This window comes from Metopolophium dirhodum, chromosome 1 (assembly GCF_019925205.1).
Source record: "Metopolophium dirhodum isolate CAU chromosome 1, ASM1992520v1, whole genome shotgun sequence".
NCBI classification, from domain to species: domain Eukaryota; kingdom Metazoa; phylum Arthropoda; class Insecta; order Hemiptera; family Aphididae; genus Metopolophium; species Metopolophium dirhodum.
In genome coordinates, this window is record NC_083560.1 from 79793929 (window position 1) to 79808859 (window position 14931).

The following is a 14931-nucleotide window of genomic DNA, read 5'->3' on the forward strand; positions in this document are numbered from 1 at the left end:
CAAGTAGAAAAATCTGAAACTCTTTAAACACCTAAGCTCCACAGTCAACAAAGCCAAAGCTGTCAAACACCCTATCTTATGCTATCCTGCCCGACTCTTAACGTCAACGCCAAATGATTCATATATAAAACCTATATTCGTTCCATCACCACAAACGCATCACCCACCTGGCCTCCAACATCTCTACCAATAGCTGGTCCAAGTTTGAAAAGTTCCAATCAACTTCTCAAAGCCAAATCACCGGTCAACCGTGGTTTTTGAACAACAAAGTAATTCGCCACTCTACGAACATCATACCCATCAAGAATTCAGTGTTGAGAAGGAACTCGTTCCAAAAGGAACGGATTGCTTGAATCTGCTTCCTTAAAAAATAAATAAAAAGAAAAAAGAAAGAATTCTTTTTTTTTGATGAACGTAAATAAAAATCACAGTACCTTTAAATTTTAAAAATATATTTTTCTTTTTTTCTACGTGTTAATAAGTATAAGAAGTTATTTTTAATTTATTTACGTTTAATTCATTAATTGTTGTTCATGCCTAACATTTTAAATAAAATAGTATTATTCTAAGACAGTATTTTTTTTAATAACTTGGCTCAAAATTAACGAAGTAAAGTAGGTTCTTTTCTTAGATGACTAGATTTGGAGTGAGTTTCTTTTTTGAATAAGGAACAAGGACCTGGAACGAATTCATGTATTAAGAAATGAACGGGGAACGGAACGAGATCCTTTTAAAAAGGAACTTTCCCAACACTGCAAGGATCACATTCAACTACTAACTAACTCCGTGAAAATTCAAGTGCTCCATTCCCCACACAATCACATCTCCGATGTTAGCAAGTAGCAACAGAACACTAATCGCTCAAAATTATATCAACCACCTTATTGATTTCTAACTCTGACTATCCATCGAACTCAACTTCCGTAAGCCCAGGAGCACTACTCAAAATTAATTCCTCCTTAAAACTCATTCTCGCTAGAAGAGGCTTCAAGCTTGAAATAGTGCACCACCATAAAAGCAAATACATATACATTATATAGCATAAATAATATTTATATCAGTATTGTACATGAATTAAGATATACATAAAATACGTATCAAGGGGATCCATCCCCCCTCCACAAGACCTAAACCTAAATACGCCATTGTTATATAGATTGCTTAAACCTTTCTTGACTGAATTTATGATACAGTACCTATATATATTAATTAATTGTAAAGTCAATAACTCTCATTTGAAATATAATGCAATATTAATAATAATTTATAATAAATGAAAGCAACTTATATATTTTTATAAATATAGCATAATGTTGTGGTGTTCACGCTTAAATAACAAATGTTTATCCAATTCCAATAGATCAGAGTATAGTGGTGTATTAATGGGTGGGGGGAGTTATTGGGGGATAAATCGCCGTTTGGTGGTTTTTATTAGGTATTAACAATTGTTTTATAGTATTTTTCGGTAGTTTTTCCATTTTTGTAAATATAGCACCTAATAAAAACTTAATAAATTGATAAGTAATAAACAAAAATGTAGGCCTATCTCACTGTAATTGTGCATTTGCGCCGCCGAAACTCCGTCACAAGCAGGCTGCGTCAGTCTTAAATTAGTAATTTAGGTAATAATTAATAACAAGATATATTATTTATTTATTTATTATAAACTAAAATACCAAAATCAAAATATAATATATTATTATCGAATTTTATTGTATTATAGTAATTAGTACTTAGTTGTACAGTCTATGAATATATTGTACATATCAAGCTTTCAGCATTTTTATTTGTTTGGAACAACAACATTAATATTTTTAGACGAAAAACTGGCTGATGCCTAATTGTATTACATATTTATGTATACTTGTTACTACTTAGAACTTAGGTAATAACCACTTGCTTCTATTTTAATCTTGGTCAGTTTTTGAAAATTGTGCCTTGTAGTGTACTGGTGTTGAATGTTTAGTTATTTGCATTCAATTTATTAAAATGTATACCTATAATAGATATAAATATTGATTAACTGGCCACTAAAGAAAGGACCCTTGATTTTTACCATTTTAGACCTAATAAAAATAATCAATGCAATGTACTAAAAATAATGATTAATTGTGGCAGTTGTTATTCAATGTAGAATAAGATGCTAGTGGGTTGAATGATATATTGCTTTTATCGTTTATGATTATATTATAAAGAAACAAATTAATCAAATTTTTTATCTATAATTTTTCATGAGTTATGTATATTTTATAAGAATTACAATTTTTTGGGGCTCTACTTCCATGTTCATGATTCAATCTTTTCTCAAGGAGCACTGGTCCATTAAGTACTATTTTTCTTAGTATATATAATGTATTATAGTAATAGTGTATTTTTTAGAAATTTAGTTCTTAGTTCTATTTTCTATATAAGTTGGTTGTTGGTTGATGATGTACCTATATTATTGTTTATTACACAAATGGTAGTAGGTATATTGTATTATTCTGTCCGCTTAAAAAATTAATATTGCAATTTTGTAATTGGGTTGGGCAGAGCTACTAGGGCCCTCTTTTAAATAACATTGATTGCTTGCAGCTAGTGGCGTATGTACAAGAAGGGGGTCCATGGGTATTGGTCCATAACAATGTTGTTTACAGGAAATAAAATACATATGTATTTTATTTTTTTTGTTATAGTATTATGCTTTTATATATGGTTGCCAGTAGCCACATCTTAGATCATATAATATGGTTGGAGACCATCTCACCCCTGTAAGCAATTTGTCTCTGATGAAGGTACTTGATGTGTGCATGCACGTGGCATGTTGCTAACAGTCATATATTTGGAGTAGTTTTTAAACAAGTTAAATAAAAACAAAATTGATTTCCTGTTAATTTTTATGTATAAAATAGTGTTGGGTTAAATTACTTTTGGAAAGTAATAAAATTGTGTTACTTGTTACAGTAAATATTTTTATTTAAATTACATTCGCGTTAACCCAACATTATTTCTACTACGTTACTTTACTTTTTATTTAAAATGCAGGCGTTACAAATAATGTTACTTTTTTTTAAAAAATAAACTACATAACGACTTATACGTAGTAGGTACATTGTTAATGCCTTATATTAGACATGAACACAATGTGTTCTTGGGATCTTTAATAATATTGTTGATTATCATTTAATATCTAAAACGTTTGTAATCGCGTATATATTTTATTGATTTTTCTCGAATATCCTACCCTCCAGTTTTTTTCATACATTCTACATTCATAACTTATTTTAATAACTTGGAAAAGTAATTTCGTCATTATTATGTTTATTTAAATAAAATAATACAATTAAATCACATCAGCATTACTGCAAAGTAATTTTGTTACAGTAATTTGTAACTTTAATTACGTTACCACCCAACACTGAAAATATGTGGCTTTTTATTACCTTTAATAGGACGTCACACATGCATGTGTTTTTGTTATTTTTATTTAAATTATATTATTTTCTAGGTAATAAGAATAAAACGAATTATGTAAGTTTGTTAAATAGGTCCAATAAAAAATAAGAATTAAGCTTCGATAAAAAATTAATATTTTCTATAAATCTATTTATTTTTATAAATTTTTTTACACAATCTATTTATATTTTTGTTTGACATTAAAAAGCAAGTCAGGTTTGATGAGTTGATTTTCGTTTGTCTTGATTGAACCATTGATGGGACTTCAATACTTCATAGGTTGGATAAATAATTTAATTTAAAATGTTGCTGCCAAATGTAAAATCAAAACAATGTAATTTCAATGTTTAAATGATTGCTGAAATGAATAATTAACTTTTAACATAAAAATAGAACTTAAAAATTCACAATAATTGATCTAATAGATAAAAACACCACTGGAATTTAATTTATATGATTAAGTATACGGTATCATAGTTCATAATTATATCAAAAATAAAGCATTTTTTTAAATAATCCTACATAAAAAATTAAACTGTTAACTTTTTAAAAACATAATTGAATACTATAATTAGGTATTTTAAATAACAACTTAAGGTTAAAATTGAGTATAATTAAAAATAAAAATTACGTAGTTAAATGATTTAAATTTTTGATACCTTTATATATACAATTAATTTTTTTTTTTGAAAAGGCCTAACATCATCAAAATATGTGTATCAAAAAGAATTTTTAATCACATAATAATTGATTAGTTATAATTTTGTATGGATTAAAAATTACTCAAAAATGTGTAGAAGTACTACTTAACTATTTTAATATTTAAGTAAACATATTTTAAATCCATATAACAGGGACATTCCTACCAAAGCAAAAAAAAAAAATACAAGCAATTTTACTTGCACTCATCTTTATTTGAACAGATAAAAATAAAAACAGAATTATATTATAATTTAATAGTAAAAGTACTAAAGGACACTTAAGAAAGTTTACCTAAGAAAGCAGACCTTGTTTTTAAATTTTCTTTTTAAGAATTATAAGTATTTGTATGAAGAAAAAAGGTTTAGGTGATATTTCAGAAGCTTATTGAATTAAAGAAATTAATATCAAATAAACTACTTATTTAAAATTTAGAGATTCATTATGTATTCTAAACAAAGCTAACTAAATATGTTGAATTATGTTAATGATCCTTCTTAAACTTGTTTTAAAAAAAAAAAACCTAGTAATTAGCCAGTAAAAAATTATTTTTACAATTGAAAAATAATTATCTAAGATATGGTTTGTGAGTAATTATGAATTAGTAAACAAAATAGATTGATCTTTTTTAGCTAGTCAAATCAAAAATTATCAAGTGTAGTAAAAATTTTTTTGCATTGAAGTATTAATGACATTGAAGATAACATGTAGTATTATGTTAAATATTACCTATACTAAATAGGTAACATTCTAGTCCACTGATATGAAAAAAATACTTAACATTTGACTTAAATGGGTTTGTTTTCAGAAATTAAAATTTATAGTATTACAGATAATAAAACATACCTACAATATTATATTAGTGATATTAAATAAATATTATTAGTTACATTGATCATTTATAATTAAATGTATATATGATTTAATGACAAGGTAATTTGTGTTATTTGTCATTTTTAAATTTTATGAATTTTTGTTGCTACAAGAGCGCCTGCCTAATGATTGTATTTCTGGAGATTGTTGAACTACTAATAGATCGGATGTTACTCTATTACGTATTTTAGTTTTTACTTTGTTATTTACTTCATTTTTACTATGTGTCAAAGTTTTAGACTTAGCATCCATTAAAGATGCAAATTGTTTTTCAGGTTTAAGACGTTCAATTTTTATTTCCGGTAAAACCAGATCAACATGATGACCAAACTTTAGACATGCTTTTTCTAATGCAAGTTTAGATTTCTGGTCTTTATCACTGGATCGCAAGTTTGATTTTCTACTAATAGTTTCAGGTGTAACTGAACGGTTTGATGTTTTACCTCTTAGAATTTCTGGAGTTACTGACCTAGACGAGCTATCCGAAATAGTTAAATCTGTTAAATTATTTTTATAATTCCTACGCTGTTTGCTATTATCAGAACTAAAACTAGATTCTGACACATTTCTACTTTTTCTTTTTCGACCTCTAAAATTTGAGATTTTTTCAATCTTGTCCACATCTTTAGAATGATTTGATGTTTTTTTATTTATCTGTTTCAAATCTTTTAACTTGTTTTTTTCATCAGATTTACTATTGTCTAGTTTTTCATTTGTACGCAATGATCTTCTAGTACATGGACCATCGTCAAATCCAACTTCATTTGTTTTAGCAGGATAGCTTTCTAATAATGTTGAAGGAATTGTCTCATTGAGACCTTCTTTAGAATCTACAGAGGACATAGAATTAGATTTGGATCTTGTTTTACCACTCCAATTTAATAATTTTTTCTTATTAATTTCATCATTTAAACCTTTGAAAATAATATTAATTAAATAATAATCAAAACAATAACATTTAAAAAATCAATACAATTAACTTACATTCTTTATCTAGTTTTTTAATTTTTTCTCCTTCTTCAGAAATCAACTGGTCAAACTCTTCTGGTAAAACAAAGTCTTTCTCACTAGTACTAAAACTTATATGTTCTATAATATCCTAAAAATTAAAAAAAATATTAGACTCACATCATCTAGAAAGGTTAATTATCATCAATAAAGTTATTATTTACAGCAGCTCTAATATCCCATTTAGCTGACAAATAATTCCATAGAACCTTAATTGGTATATTAAGTTTTAATTCTTTACTTATTTTTTCTTTTAGTAAAAGTATACTTAAGTGTTTGTTTATTCCTGAAATCAAATACAATATTTTATTTATAATGAATATAATGTGTGTATTTATATAAGATATAATAATTCTACAATAGAACATCAATTATCTGACCTAATATGGCATCTTGTTCGGAAAGACAGAATTGTTTTAATACTAGTAATGTACATACATATTATATTTAATATGTTCATACATATGTATACATAAACATGTATTTATTGTTTCGTATATTTGTCAGAAAATAAGTAATGTTAAAATTTCTTATTCAACTATGACTATCTGATATAGTTACAGAATTAGGGAAATATGTTTACTTGTGATAGTTTGGTGGGTATAAATACTTCTATAATTATTAGACCTTTTTTTTTATAAGATTGTTTTTTCTCAGGAATTGAAGTGCTTTTTTAATGTTTATAGAGCACAATTATCTGAAATCTAGTAATTAGTAATGGAATTTATTAACATGTACAAAGTTATGTAATTTATATACTATAATCCAAAACTTTAAGCTTGTAGGTTTCTGTTTATAAAATAATATTCACAATTATATCAATGTTAGTAGATCAACATACTATAAAATGTAATGTGTATTTATTATTTTATATTATTTTCTTAGATGGAATGAAAAAACTTTCTCAATATAAGATATATTTGATAGATATGTGAATATTATTTAGTATTTTTAAAAAACATTAAAATTAATACAGAGTAACTACCTATTGTATCATTTTATATAGAACTTTTATATTATAATTTTCACTATCTTTCTCTTTATCTATATGTATAGAGATAAATTACTTAGAAATAATAAGGATTGAATATTAAGTAATAAATAATATAGTAAAAACCTATCTCTTGATTTTCGCTCAGTGTGACTACATAATTGAAAAGGTATGATTACCTATACTAAAAAATAACTATCTATTTTGCCAGAGGGTTTTTTAATTTTTTTTAATTATTTATAGTTTAATAACTTTCATAAAAATAAGAACATTAAAAAAAGCTTATGTAAATTAATATAGTGTTATTCTTTATAAGCAAGGTTACAATACCTTAATAGGTTTTAGCTATATTATAGTATTATATGCATACAAGATGAAAAAAAAGTGCCTTCTTAAGCCAATTACAACAGGCTTAACAATAAATCAATGATATCATCTACTATAGGTGTTGTTGCTAGATTAACATTTAATATAATTTTTCATTCATTAATACATTAAGTGACTTTAATCATTATGTATGACATGGCCAATTTTTTTTTGGATATCCACAAAATTGTATTTAAAAATATTTAAACTACCTAGACCAAAGAAAAAAATTCTGGCTTAAATATTATAAAACACAAAATAACCAATAGAAAAATATACAATGTTCAATAAAATAAAATCATTAAAAGAATCCTGACACTGAATTACGTTAAATGATTTAATATTACGCTTTATGATAATACAGTATATTAGTATGTGTATACTAAATACAAAATATTATTTAAGTAAATATGTTATGATATACATTTGGTATATATTTATAATAAATAATTAACCTAAAAATCTACAATAGAAATATTCATTATTACTGTATACTATTATATAAACTTAATAATGAATTAATTTGAAGAACTTGACCTAAATAATACAACCTTGATGCATAATATAACAAAAGAAAAGGGTGAACAGCGGTGCATCGGACTTACCACTAGGCTTCAGACGTGCCATGTTTAGTAGCAAACACTTTTCAAGTTTGGTAGTCCATTCAAAAGTTTTAATTTGCTTAAATCCAATAAGATTGTTGTCGTCCGTCACTGAAAAATGAGTCATCACATCTGATTTGGATGGTGATTGATTTGACATGACTGGGAAAATTATGGTTATTATGTGATATTAGTGGTGAATATGGTCAAACGATTCGTTAACTCTGAAAAAAATAAAAAATTAAGACACAATTTTAATATAATATATCATTATGACGTACCCCACCCCCACTACTACGCACAACACTACATTATTTATTGTGACAAATGTTCACCGTGCCCATGGACGGACACGTACATGGTACATACAACACTAGTCACGATGCGCCTCTTACCATCATGATAATTGTTTTTGAAAAAACGATAATCGCCGGTCGCACAACAATAACGCGGGCGCCGTATAGTCGAAGTTGGGGTGATCAGATCGTCCGAGTTATTTCTGTACGCCTGAGGACACAGGTAGTCTCTATAATATAATTATTTTCATAGTAATAATAATAATAATAATAATAATAATAATAACGGATAATATGGTTATTGTACCGCCCCTGTTAACCGTCCCCTCTGAGGGAACCACCACGAACAATGCACGTCATGCCACATTGATATTGGCCGAATATTAAACCACCCAGTACCCAATTGTTATCTGTGCTACAACTATAATTTATATAAATTTGTGTTCTAGCATTAAACCCTGTCGTTAATTAATGTTAATGTTTACATTTCAGTCATTGTTAAATGTTGATGTCAAAACATGATAGCAGGGACGCGTGAATGGAAAACGACAAAACTATAGTTGACAGATACTCACCCACTTGGCAGTTTACTGTTTTCGCTTTCATCCGTCACGAACCACCGTCACCGCCGAGTGCATTGGCCGAGAGCCGCGTATTAAGCGCTATGAGCCAACTGCGTGAGAGCCTGTGAGTGAGTCTACTGTTCGACGATCAATTTTGTCCGTTCTTTTTAATATGGTGGTGTACACGTCGTTTCGTGTCGGACGTCACCGGCGCCGGTGCTGCCCTCTGCGCGCTACGAAAATGTGCAATAATAAAATAATAAATTGCAAATTTACCTGCAGCACATTGCGTACGCATCTACATTTAATATTATCAATTTTACACCAGACAGCCAAGCGGATTTTCAACTTTCTAAGTGTGGCCTGAAAGTCGCATACCTATGAAATATGAATAGCCAATAAACGTAGCCCGTAATTAGGGAATCCCGAAAAAAAACCAAGGAAAAAAAAACAAAATGAAAAAATATATTTTTAAAAACTTTTCAAAGTAGGAACCCTAATGACGGTTAATGGTAAAACAATCATTATGTATATTATTTACTAAAATTTTTAAAAATATTGAAATATTTCCATCATTATTTGTCTTTATAGGTTGTAAACTTGTTGTAATGCTTTTATAATGTTTCAGTTAAGTATAACTTGCAGTGGACTGTGGTACAATATAGAGCAGAATAATTTTGTTAAGTACTTTCAGTACAGTACCTACTGGAAACTTCCTTTGCAGACTTTTCATTCTATATATCTTTGTAGTTTATTTGTTATTATTTGAGTGAACAAAATTTAGTCTGAACAACTACCTTGCCTTAATACCATTAGAAATAAGTTCTTAATGTAAATATTACTTATATCCCAATGGCCTATGTCGCCGAGAGTAATATATTAATAATAATGAAAAAAAATATGCAACAAATTAATTTTTTATCTAATATAGCCTATAGGTATTAGGCTATAGGTTATATAAAATTACACTCATGACTTATCACAAATTTATACTTTAAACTAATATTAATAATTTTTAAATAATATACCTATAGTTTTGAATAAAGTATGATTTAGTGCACAGAATTTAATATAGATTACTCATAGATGTTAATACCTACAGGAGTATACAGGCTACATTTTAATGTGTTATTATGATTTATATAACCGTTTTACATACATAACACAATCGTTATCTATCCAATTTCAGCAAGACAGTTGTTCATTAATAGTGAAATTATAGGAACTATAATTAATCTCTGTCAATGTCTATGTGGTAGATATTAGATAGGTATACATTAAACTTTTGGACATTGATAGCTCCCCATTAACTACCTACCAAATTATAAATACTTTATATTATTATTAAAAAAATCAGTCATTACAAAACATCATTATTTAAATTAAGTTATCAATATATTTTACTATTTTAGATTTTGAGCAGAGCGATGAATGTATTGATTTTACAAAGATATGTGTTTTTTTTTATATATTTATTTATCTAATTATTTGTTGTTGTTTTTTTGTGACTGTCATTACCGTTTCGGGCAGTAACTATGCTTCGGTTTTCTTCAACGGTATATTGTTCGATGGAAAATATTCATTGAAATGTTCATGTACTTACAGTTATTACTTTTTGAATAACAACAATAAATAAGAAAATCGCTACATGAGAAATCGAGTGAATATCAAATGTTGTAAAAAAGCGAACTTCAAACGCTTGTAAAAATTTAATTTGACTTTCTTGTAGACTTTTTTTTGGTAAATGTATACAGAAGTATGAAGAATATTGTATTACATTTTCAAATCTTATATTTAAAAAGTAAAAATGTTCATGAATTTCTAACTCAAAATAATTTACTTATTTTTATGATTTTTACGTATTTTGTCAAGATTTGAACTTTAAATGCTTATAAAAATAAATTGTGAATATAGATTTTTAATTTTTTTTTAAATATCGTTGTAACAATATATTAGGAGCCTTGTATTAAATTTTCAAGCTATTTCACCCAATATAAATTTTAATCGAAATTTATAGAAAAAAAATAAGAAAATTTGAAACTGAAAATGTCCGTAAACAGTTCAAAACAAATTTTTTCGTGTATAAAATGCTAATATGCTGATATAAGACACCAGTAAAAATGTCATGTATCTACGCTAATTTGTTTTAGAGTTACTCCAAAAACCAAAATCGATTGTTGTTTTTCCCGGCGCTTTTGAAAACTAATTTTAACCTCTCGAAGCGCCAATTTGATTCACTTTCCCATCGAACAAGATATTGTTGAAGAAAATCGAAGCAGTTTTAATGCCCTAAACGTGGTAATTATTGGACAATTAAAAAAAACACACACATCATTGTAAATTCAATACATTCAACGCTCCGCTCGGAATCAAAAATATTTTGATTGTTTTCGAGCTGTAAACGGACATTTTGAATTTTAAATTTGTTTATTTTTTTTTTCTATAAATTTCAATAAAATTTTATTTGTTGGGCCAAAAAGTATCAAAATTGAATACAAAGCTATTGATATATTGCTTAACTAGCAGTTGAAAAATATTAAAAAAAGATAGGCACCATTTTTTTCATAAGAATTTAAAGTTTAATCTTTGACATTTTAAATTTTAAAATGATTTTGTAGTTAAAAAAGTATAAAATTTTCAAATTTTATAGCTTAGGTCTAAGCCTTAGGATTAAAAATTAAAAATGTTTTGATAAATATAGATTTTTTTTATTTAACTAGACTTTTTTTTATTCTTACTTTTTAATATAGATTTTTATTTAATTAGAAAGACATAGAATAAAAATATTAATATGGAAAAAAATTGAAAATGTATCAATAATTTGATAACAATAAATAATAAACCAATAAACCCATTTTTGAAGTCTAAATAGAATAAAAAAATCTTTTCCTGAACAAATAAAATCTAAACTGGACAAAAAAATCTATAATTCAATAAAAAATTTAATTTTGATAAAAAAAACTAAATTTAATACAAAATCTATTTTTATTAAAAAACTAAAATTTGAATAAACAAAAGCCTGTTTGAATAAAATCTAAATTGAATAAAAAAGCAACTGAATCAAAAAATCTAAATTGGTTTTCAAAATACTAGTTGAATAAGATATCTATTTTTATAAAAAAGCCAAGTTGATTAAAAAAATAAAAATAATCTAATTTGATAAATTTATCTAATTAAAATACAAAAAGTCTAGTTAAGTAAAAATGAAATTTTAATAAAAAAAAATCTTATTAGAATAAACAAAATCCTAGATGAATATAAAATCGACTTTTTTTAATTCAACTAATATTTTTTTTACTCCAATTAGATTTATTTTATTAATATTAGAGTTTTTATTCAACTAGGATTTTTTTTATTCTCATTAGATACCTATATTTTTAAATTAAAATTAATTTTTATTATACTCAGCTTTTTTTAATCGATTAGACTTTTTATTCAACTGTTTTCTTTAAATTTGCTAGATATTTTCTTGCTAAAATTACAATTTTTTATTCAACTAGGCTTATTTTATTTTAATTAGATTATTTTTATTGAATTTAGACTTTTTAATCAACTAGGCTTTTATTTATTAAAATTATATTTATTTTTTTTAAATTGATTTGTAATTCAACTAGGATATTTTATCAGGTTTTAAATAAATATAATTTTTTTTTCTCATCAATATTTTTATATTGTGTTTATTAAAAAAATATGTATTCAAAAAACATAAGTATAAAAGGAGATAAGAAATTAAAAGATGTTTATTTAACATCTTTCTAAAAATATTTTTAGTTTTTTCTAAATTTTTATTTCAAATCTTTAGGTATATATGCATATTGAATTACTGTGAGTGGTTGAAAGGTCCAAGACTTCTAATTGAGTTATATTTTAGATTCTGAGCGGAGCGGATAACCCATCCGGGAACTAGTGGTGGCAGCGGCCGTTACTTACTCATAATCACGTTGCGTGACTTATTGCAGCAACGCGCCACGCCAAGTCACATAATATTATATAAACTATAAACTCCAGTCGAATAGACGTATAGTAGCCGGTAGGATAGTTGTTTTCTTATTATTTCTATGTATAATATTAAATTCTCTGTTAAACAGTTCCAATTTCGTACGGCAAGCGGTTACTTCGTCGATGCGTGACTCGTGTCGAAAATGTTTAAAAATTGTGTATATGTATCAAATACTTCAACACTGTTGACATAGAAGTCAAGAAGTATAATAGAAACGTAAAAGAAAATACAGAAAAAAAGATGGGCAAATGGGCGTCGGCTCTGCTGTACAGTAGGTTACAACTTTACAAGTGGGTATAATATCATTGTATAAGAAAAAAGATTCAGAGCGAAAACGATCCGTAGTTAGCCTATGATATTACTAAGTATATGTAATCAAGTATGGGAATTGATAAAATAAAGATATGATATGTATTTCAAGTGTCAACAGTTTTCAAAATAAGAAAATCGAAAATAAGAAAAACAAAATAAGAAAATCGATTGTATTAAATTTGGACGCTTTTCGGCCCAAAAAATAAAATTTTATTGATATATATAGAAAAAAAAATAAAAATTAGAAATTTGAAACTGTCCATAAAAAGCTCAAAACTAGTCAAAATATTTTGAAAATGTAATCAAGAATAGTAATTGATAAAATAAATATATGATATAAATCTCAAGTGTCTACGTGATTATTCGCTTTTGAATTATAACAAAATAAGAAAATCACTACATGAAAAATCGAGTAAATATCCAATGTTGTTTTTTTTTTTTGAATAAAGGTAGATATACCCTATAAGAAATCTTGTATTACATTTTAAAATCTAATTTTGTTGAAAACCGATTTTACGCAAAAATTATTGTTTTTCCTTAATTTTTGTTTTTCAATGCGCTTTGGAAAACTATTTATAATTTTAAAACCAATTTCGTAAAAATCTTTTTAGTAAACTTAGCAATAAAGACATAATTTCGAAAAAATATCGATTTAGAGTAAATTCATTTCGTACAAAAATTTCTTGAATTTTTATCTCAAGCAGTTCTCAATCATGGAAAACCAATTTCGCCGAGCTTCCAATTTTCAATTGCACTTCGTTATTTAGCTAGAGGCCAAGAAATTATTGATTATGTATTTATGTTTGTACTACGTACTATGTAGTAATATATAGGTTGTTAATTAAACATTCGTTATTACTGTTTTGAGTTATTTATATTATTATCATTTAAGGTTCATGGCGATATTGGAGAATACACGGCGTTAGTCAATCGGTGTTAGTCGATGTGCAAGTCAAGTTTGTAAAGCACTAGCATTTTTGAAAAGCCTTTTGTGAATAATTAAAGTATCTATAGATATAATATAATATGGTTATTAGTTTTTGAGTTAGGTACACTAAAAAACAGAATCAATTTCGTCAAAAGCTGGTTTTGCGTAAAAATTTCTGGGTTTCTTTCATTTCAAATGTATTGGTTTTACAATGTGTGTTTTTTGTGTGTATGTATTTATATTTTATTTATGGTAAGTATCAACTTCAGTATCTTTTTTGGTGGGAAAATGATCCTTGTTGGTTGTTTCATTGAGATAAAAATTAAAAATTCCCAAATATGCCAAGAAAAATATTAAAGAACATTTTCTATATACCATGACATTTTCAAAATATTTTAACTCTTTTTGAGCTATTATAGGCAGAAGAAATTTTTGATTTAATTAGTTTTTATTAAATTAATGTCTAAAAATAATGTTTGGCTTCGTCAAAAAACTTGAAAATATAACATAAGGTTCCTCATAAGCTTTTGTTAGCGGTAATCAAAAAAAAAAGTTGAGCGTAAATCCACAATTTTTTTATGAGCGTCTGAAATAAAAATTTAAAAAAATTCTTCAAAATCACGAAAATTTGAAAATCATTTTGAGTTAGAAATTCATAAAAATTGTTAGCATTCTTGTTAAGATACCTAATAAATAATAATATGCTCATAAACAAACATACAGTACCAAGTACACAACACTTTATGTTTATCGTTTATGTGATTAAAATAGTATAGGTAAATAAGTTAGCTTGTACGGATGGTTAGTGGCGTACGCAGGATTTTTCAAGGGGCAAGGGCTTGAAAATTAATTACAATT

General features: G+C 26.3%; 1 protein-coding gene across 3 annotated transcripts; it reads right to left on the reverse strand.

Moving 5' to 3' along the window:
- Positions 1-1638: 1638 nt before the first annotated feature.
- LOC132934592 (uncharacterized) lies at positions 1639-9002 on the reverse strand. Of its 3 annotated transcripts, none has more exons than XM_061000932.1 (6): positions 8846-8987; positions 8256-8500; positions 7978-8198; positions 6180-6301; positions 5992-6106; positions 1639-5921 (listed from the first exon to the last, which is right to left on the reverse strand). In XM_061000932.1, the coding sequence occupies exons 3-6, from the start codon at positions 8132-8134 to the stop codon at positions 5098-5100; spliced, it is 1218 nt and encodes a 405-aa protein (XP_060856915.1). In that variant the 5' UTR covers positions 8135-8198; positions 8256-8500; positions 8846-8987; the 3' UTR covers positions 1639-5097. The 3 variants fall into 3 exon arrangements, with proteins under 3 accessions (XP_060856915.1, XP_060856914.1, XP_060856913.1); XM_061000931.1 differs by having other exon boundaries at positions 1640-5921; positions 8370-8481; positions 8846-9002; XM_061000930.1 differs by having other exon boundaries at positions 1640-5921; positions 8370-8500.
- Between the last annotated feature and the right edge of the window lie 5929 nt (positions 9003-14931).

What these genes read in the sequence shown, in the direction of transcription:
- LOC132934592 (XM_061000932.1), bottom strand. Translation starts at nt 8,134, where the DNA reads ATGTCAAATCAATCACCATCCAAATCAGATGTGATGACTCATTTTTCA. An exon ending in GGCACGTCTGAAGCCTAGTG is followed by an intron (nt 6,302 to 7,977) that starts GTAAGTCCGATG and finishes ATTTGATTTCAG; the next exon opens with GAATAAACAAACACTTAAGT. An exon ending in AATGGGATATTAGAGCTGCT is followed by an intron (nt 6,107 to 6,179) that starts GTAAATAATAAC and finishes TTTAATTTTTAG; the next exon opens with GATATTATAGAACATATAAG.